At 38.7% G+C, this 8,096-nt stretch overlaps 1 protein-coding gene across 1 annotated transcript; it reads left to right on the top strand.

Moving 5' to 3' along the window:
• Nucleotides 1-2,321: 2,321 nt before the first annotated feature.
• On the top strand, nucleotides 2,322-6,755 carry LOC309382667 (uncharacterized protein C11orf91 homolog; the record flags this gene model as incomplete). The annotated part of the gene is made up of 2 exons (XM_081934387.1): nucleotides 2,322-2,730; nucleotides 6,670-6,755. The coding sequence occupies 2 exons, from the start codon at nucleotides 2,322-2,324 to the stop codon at nucleotides 6,753-6,755; spliced, it is 495 nt and encodes a 164-aa protein (XP_081790513.1).
• Nucleotides 6,756-8,096: the final 1,341 nt, after the last annotated feature.

The following is an 8,096-nucleotide window of genomic DNA, read 5'->3' as shown; positions in this document are numbered from 1 at the left end:
TGAAGAATGCTGACCAACTCTTGCCATACAATAGGAAGCCTACAAGCTGAATAATTACGGCAACTTCTCTCTATAGGTAAATAAATAAAAATAAAATGTCTCTGAAAATAGAGGCAGGATATAACCATAATGATCATAGTGATTAATAGCTTCATCCTCCATGAATTTCCTCAAAGTGAATTCCATAGTATAACTACGCAGTGCCTGCTACAGAAAACTACGGAATGTAAAAACCTAAGCAATTGACAATTTCTCATTTAATGCATTACCTTACAATTCCCCAAGCAATATATTTTTTTAAATTCCAGTAGCACATCAGTGTCAAAATAGTCTAACTGCCTCATTTTGCACAAACAATTATACTTAAGTTCTTGAATTGGTTAAAACAATGATTACCCGGTGAAGGTTTTGTTACTTAATTACCTGATGAAAAAGTTACTGCCCTGCTTCACGTATTATTTTTTCCCCAAAAATCAGTTTGAGAAAAAAAAATTGAATATTCTTCAGGGGTTATGCCCATATTTTTCTTACAATGGAGATCGTGTATCTTGAGGGAATATAGGTAGGCTATTAAGTAGCGTGTTAAATACAACGAAGAAGTGCAGATATAAATACCACACAGGCGGCCAGACTGTAAGCATTTGACTCCCTCTGCTGGATGAAAAGCAGTTCTGCAGGTTACTCTGAATCATCCGAAATCTCTATTATCTAAAAAACCTTTTTTCCCTGCAATAAAAAAAATGTGTTCACAAGAATGCTAAGAAAACTAAAATTGGTTAACTATGGTGGATAGAGAGTGGTTAACAAGATGACTTATAGATTTCGTGGATTTCTTGTGTGGGTGACACATTGTTTCTACATGATTTGCATACTAACACCATCTTCTCAGTAAAAAGTAGGATAGAGTACAGATTTTAGTTTAATAGTAAAAGTAAAAAAATATGGAAGAAATGTATGTACAATTTTTAAAAATGCTCATGCCTGATTCTTCAATAATTTTAGCAACATCATGCTTATCATGCAGACGGTTCTGAAATCCATCATCTTTAAAAGAATTGGGAAAAGATTAGGTAGTGAGCTGAGATCCCTCCTTTGTAATTAACCACTGTCCAAAAGGTATATTTCAGTAAAGAGGAAGATAAGGTAAAGGTTCCCCTCGCACATATGTGCTAATCGTTCCTGACTCTAGAGGACGGTGCTCATCTCTGTTTCAAAGCCGAAGAGCCAGCATTGTCCAAAGACATCTCCGTGGTCATGTGGCCAGCATGACTAAATGCCAAAGGTGCACAAGAACACTGTTACCTTCCCACCAAAGGTGGTTTCTATTGTCCTACTTGCATTTTTACATGCTTTAAAAGTGCTAGGTTGGCAGAAGCTGGGAAAAGTAATGGGAGCTCACTCTATTACGCAGCACTAGGGATTCAAACCGCCGAACTGCCAATCTTTCTGATCATGTCCCTAGAGAGGTGGATGGGAGGGTGATATGGGAGATAAATGTTTGGTAGTCTAAGCCTGCTCCTTATACCCAGGGACTCCTATTCTTTCCTTAGTGCTTCAAGAGAGGCACAAAATCTAAGAATGGCCCAACAGAGAAGACGATATGGATGCAGATAGAGAAAATGAATACAGGTGAAAATGAATACTCAACTTACAACAGTTCACTTAGTGACTGTTCGAAGTTACAACGGCATCGAAAAAAATGACATGACCATTTTTCATACATATAACCATTGCAGCATCCCCGTGGTCACGTGATTTACTTTCAGATGCTTGACAACTGGCTCACATTTATGATAGTTGCAGTGCCCTGTGGTCATCTGATCCCTTTTGCGACCTTCTTGACAAGCAAAGTCAATGGGGAAACCAGACTCACTTAACAACTGCATTACCAATTTAACAACTGCAATGATTCACTTAACAAATGTGGCAAGAAAAGTTGTAAAGTGGGGCAAAATTCACTTAACAAATTTCTCACCCAGCAACATAAATTTGGAGGTCAACTGTGGTCGTAAGTTGAGGGCTACCCGTATAACAAACGAAATGTCTATTTCTTGAAAAATCTTAATATATTTCATCTTCTAGTTTAGTATTTAATTGCTCAAGGCTGTTATGAAAGTGAAACTTGCAGAAATATGAAAGACATTTCCTTCCCCCAAGGCAAAAGTGGCAGAGATGATTTCTGGGACCTGAAGTCTATACATCTGAAGGCTGCTGAGGATGAGAAGCACTGCTCTAGAACTTTAAAACTCCATGACACTTTCTAGATTCTGACGTTTCCATGGCAGTAGCAGTGCAGTTGCTGAGCCATCAGGAGCAGCTCCATGAGCCACCAGCAACAGCCTCCTCCACCCCCTCAGCCACCACCCCCTGTATTCTTCCCCTCCCTCTATGACCGAACTACCCAAAGCACTAACCTAACTGATTGTGCTCTCTGGCGGAAGCTTTTTGTGCCATTACGAGGAGGGGACGCAGCAGCACCAGCTGGGCCTCAGCGCCCTCCACCTGGTCTTGGGTTATTTCCACTCACAAGTGAGCGTTGTTGCCCCCCTCCCTGGCCAGCTGGCCTGGCTCCCATTCCCTATGAGCCTTTGCGCTTCTTCTGTCCTGCTTCAGAGAGCACGGAGGTACACCAGCAGCAACACCCAGATGGGGAAATCTGTGAGCTTGGCATCCGCCTGAAGGAGTTGGAACTGCTGGCCCTCACAGGAGATGGCTCCGACCCACAGCAGTGTGAGTAATTGAAACCTGGCTCCTCATAATCTTGCTTGTTGATACCTTTGCTACCTCAAAGTATGGAAAGGTGCGGTTGAAAAGGCTCTACCAACTACCAAAACAGAAGATCCTTGTCTTCCAAACAGTCTAATACAGGGGTGTCCAAACTTTTTGCAAGGAGGGCCAGATTTGGTGATGTGAAAATGTGTGGGGCCAATCATTCAGCCTGACATTCTTTGAACCCTTAACATTAAATGCGAATTAACTACCGTATTTTTCAGAGTATAAGACGCACCAAGATTTTGAAGAGGCAAATTAAAAAAAAAGTTTTTGCACTCTCCCAAAAATGGCCCATTTTTCACGAAAATGGGCCTTTTTTTTAAAGGGCATGAATAGCCTTTAAGAGGCTTCTAGAGTGCTCCTGGGGGCTAGGTGGGGCAAAGTTGAGCAAAAAATGGCCCGTTTTTTTGCTCATTTATGCCCTCTACAGCCCCCAGGATCACTCTGAAAACCTCCTAAAGGCTATGCACAGCCATTTTGGTGAAGAGGGCAGAATTTTGGGAGGCAAAAAATGCTGTATTCAGTGTATAAGGTGCACCCAGATTTTTAGCCTCTTTTTTGAGGGGAAAAAGATGCATCTTTATAATTTGAAAAATACGGTATTTTATGAAAGACTAAACAAATAACTCCAGTGGGGAGAAGAGGCTGCGGGCCACTTGAAATTTGAAAAAGGGCCACATTTGGCCCCCGGGCCGCACTTTGGACATGCCTGGTCTAATAGGACAACTTTATATTTCGTCTCTCTTTCTCAAACCCAATACTTTGATGTGATAATTTCTGTATTTGTCCTATCAATACCAGAAAGCCAACAAGATTACTAAGTTATACCTGTGCTTTTATTTTTTGCACAGATATGAAAACCTTGTTCAAAAGCAATACCATTTGAAGAGGAGAAGCAATTATCTACATTTCTCCCCCACTTCATAAAGTATTAGAAGTTCAATGTTTTTATTCAATAAACCTGGCAGTTCCAACCCCAATGCATTCACATAACAACTTAATAAATTTCTCAAATCATTTCCATTTTTTTAAAAAAAACTAGTTATTCTGCCCCAAATCTACCCAAGTTGCAATCCCAAATTAGCCTTGAATACAAGGTGGAGAGAAGGGTGACTCCCCCACCCCACCAGCCACACAGATTCTCCAGCCTATTATTTTCCCAGTTCTGTTCTATAGTTCATAATTGTCACAGAACATCAAGTTTGCCCCAAAGTTTATTCCAAGAGAGTAGAAAGTTAAAGCTCAGTAATAAGATAGTGAAGAATTAGCATGATACCTAATTTCTACTACTGGTCCAAAGATTTTGAAAACATTGAGCAGTTCTTTAGTTTGTGACCTAGCAATCCTTGCATTTTAATTGATCCAAGGCCAGTCATTCTATCCTGAATATATTTAACCACTCTTGAGTCTCCAGTATCCAAGTTTATTTGAATCTTTGAGAATTTTTATAAATAACATCTCATTCTTTTTTGTGGTTGTTGTTCCTATGCTTATGGAAATATAAATGAATATCCAGGCTGAATGTTTATATTTTTCCCTCCTGCCTAATAGTATTTAAACCAGCAGTGCTCAACCATTGCCGCTTGGCAGCCCAGCATTGAGGGAAAAGGGAACTGGGCCACGTGAGCACAAGTGCACACATCTCAACTTGCACATCTCAACTTGCACGGGTTGAGCTGCGCACATCCGCTCACTGCCGCTCACACATCCCAGTTGCAAATAGCCACAAGCCAGTAGTGGGCCGCCTCCTGGGGGGTTAGAGACCCCTGATTTAAACATCAACAACAATAATAATGCCACCCAGAGTTACCTTGTGGTAAGATGGGTGGCCAATAAATTTAATAAGTAAATAAATTTAATACATAAAATAAAGAGATGCTTGAAGTAGCAGCCACAGCTAGTTTTGAAAAAAAAACATTTGTTTAAAATAAAAGCAATACATGGTCAGTGTATACACTGCCAACATCTGTATATATAGTTAAAAATTTGATCAACTTTCTAATACAACCACTGAATATTTTGACTAAGTAAATATATTTTGCTGAATATATTTGATTGTGAAGTTTTTCTACTAATGGGTGAAGTATGCACCCATTAGTGGAAAAACCTTTTAAAGTAAGGTCTACTCATGGGTATTCCAAGTGTAAAAGGGGAGGCAATTTTCATTATGCCTTTTTCCCTTTGAAGGTTTTTGTGATCTTACACATTTATTTTAGACAGCTGGAAGGCCACATAGGAAACAGACATCAGGAAAAAAAAATAAACCCCACTTTCGTTAACAAGATCTTGGCCAATTCATAAATATAGCTTGCTTAGAGTCCAGACCAATGCACTCTGAAACCAAGGGAGGAGGAAATGTTTTTAAAGTGATTTATGAAGGGTATGTTGCTATGGTGGGAAAGAACTTCTAAAACATCTTCTAATCTTTGTGATCTTTTCAATCAGCCTTTTCTCACCTGATGTATTCCAGAAGTCTTGCCATGCTTCTCCCATCTGTCCTAGCTAAGCCAGCAGACCTGGTGAGCATAATGCTGGACCAGGCTATTTTTATGATTCTTAATGCAAAGAGATAAGAGACTTACTCCAAGAATTTTGAGCCAATCATTTTGATGTCCAGCTGACGTAAAATACCAATTCCTAAATTGATGGGTAAAAAATAACATTTTACAAAGTAAATCTTCATCAAAGTAATTGCAGGCAGATTATTTGAAAAGGAGAAATATTTGTATCATCTGAAGATTGCATACTGAGTGGGCAGCTATATGTGTATATTTCTGCCAGAATTGTGGAGAAAACTTAGAAAGTTGATTTATTTTTCTACTTATTGGTGATTTAAGTTGTTAACCCATATTCCTAAGGTCAATCCTGTTCCATCTGTAATAATATTTTTTAAAAAGCTTGCTATAATCACTCATCTTGGAAATTTGTGAATTGCAAAAAGCTCCAGCAAACATCACAAGTCACAAGAATAGCTTGCAGGGGGGAAATACTGTGAAATTTTGATGCATCATATAAAAGCATCACACCATCACTGGTCAAATGAGTTATAGAACAATACAGGTAGTCCTCAACTTACAATAGTTCACTTAGTAACCATTCAAAGTTACAACGGCACTGAAAAATTTGATTTATGACCATTTTTCCACTTATGATCCTTGCAGCATCACATGATCAAAATTCAGATGATTAGCAAGTGCTTCATATTTATGACATTTGCAGTGTCCCGGGGTTGTGTGGTCTCCTTTTGCAACCTTCTGACAAGCAAAATCAATAGGGAATCCAGATTCACTTAACAATCGTGTTACTAACTTAACAAATGCAATGATTCATTTAACAACTCTGGCAAGAAAAGTCGTAAAATGGGGCAAACTCACTTAACAAACATTTCACTTAGCAACATAAATTTTGAGCTCCATTGTGGTTGTAACTCGAGGACTACCTGTACAGTCACCAACAACAATCCCTGACAAAGGAACAAGGGGTCTAGAATTTGCTCTGTCACAAGTCTTGTGTGCATTGCAAAGTACTTTCCCAAATATTAACTTTAGACCAGGGGTTCTCAACCTTTTTATACCGACCACCCACTTTTGTATCTCTGTTAGTAGTAACATTTTCTAACTGCCCACCGGTTCCACAGTAATGGTGATTTATAAAGTAGGGAAGTAACTTTACTTTATAAAATTTATAAAGCAGAGTTACAGCAAACCCCTACCGCCCACCATGAAAGCTGGAACGCCCACTAGTGGGCGGTAGGGACCAAGTTGACTACCACTGCTTTAGACTAAGCTCCAAAATTATTCTCAATGTCATTATGACTTATTTTATTTTTATTTGCTGTTAACTACGATAGAGAATTGCAATAGCATCTGTAACACAGCTAAATTCTACACTTTTCAGATAAGCTTCTGAAGGCACTAAAAGATGAAAAGACCCAAGATGAAATGACAAGACTGACCCTGAAGAAACATTCACCTATATCATGAAAGCTATTCACACCTGAGCTGGGAAATTTGTTAGTATGGCACAGCTATTGTGAGTGACATGATGGGGCCCATAGTCTGCCAATTGCTTCCTTGTGGACTGTTTCTACAATATTCTCATTTTGACAATAAAGTTATTTTTATCCACGCTTCTTGGAGGTGGTTAATCTTGAACTGGAATTCCCCAGCAACCTTCAACTTTTCTCTAGTATTCCTCTTTATACCTAATCTAGACCTTCTTCTTCCCTGTATCCTCTATGTCATTCAGTGTGTGAATCAGTTATCAATAGTATTACAAAGAACATTTCCTTGGAGTTCTCACATATTCCCATAACGTATTTCTCTTTCTTCCACAGGAAAATGTGAATCTTCCTCCAATTTTCTGCTTTATAGGAAGGGCTGCAAATGCTTTGTGCAGTTCAGAATAATAATAAAGCTTGTAGAGAATTATCATTTTAAAAATGATTTTGTTCCACAAGATGGCAGTATGCTACAAAACTTCTATCTTAGTAAGTTTAAATTCACTTTTTTTAAAAAAACATTTCTACCCAGCCACTGAAATTAGGATTCATTTGGCACAAATATTTGACATACCATGCTATTTTCTTCATTGGCTGCTTACCATATGCCAAATCATTGGAATTAGAGTTCATAGTTACATCAGCAGCTCCTCTGCTCCATAGTTTATATTCAAAATCATTGGATTATGGAAGAAGTTCAGTGCAATAAGTATCTAATTTCAGAATCATATTAAGAATTCTAATTGTACCCTTAGATAAGGTCAGGCTAATTGTTGAGCATTTCATGGATTGTCTTCATCCCAGAAACTAAACTGTTGTTATAAATAAATAGGGTGTTTGTTTGTTTATGTGTTTTCAAGTTAGTGTTGATTCCTGGCAACTGCATGGACTACTCCCTGCAGTTTTCTTGGCAAGGTTTTTGGGTGTGATTGTCATTGCCGCCTTCTTTTTAGGATTAATAGAGAGTGACAGGCCCAAAGTCACCCATCTGCATTCATATCTAATGTGGGATTAGAATTCATGGTCTGCCAATTTCTAGCCTAGTGCCTTAACTACTAGAGCAAACTGGTTCATGATAAGGTATTACTTTCCCACTTCTGGTTGAGGAGACTGTTTCACTTTCAGATCTTACTGGGTTTCTTGGATATTAGAATATAAATTGATGGAGGTTTTTTTTTTAATGTTTTACCTCAAGCAACTAAATCCTTTGGCCCCGAGGACCCATGCAGAATCTGGGGTGAATCCGTTTGAGCCCAGAGGAAATCTTCAATAAATCACAGAATCATAGGATTAAAAGGTCTTCTAATCCAACATTCTATCTAGA

The sequence above is a fragment of the Natrix helvetica genome, assembly GCF_964273705.1.
Source record: "Natrix helvetica genome assembly, chromosome: 1".
NCBI classification, from domain to species: Eukaryota; Metazoa; Chordata; class Lepidosauria; order Squamata; family Natricidae; genus Natrix; species Natrix helvetica.
Note: the sequence above shows the minus strand (reverse complement) of the source record. Positions and strands in the feature narration are given on the sequence as shown.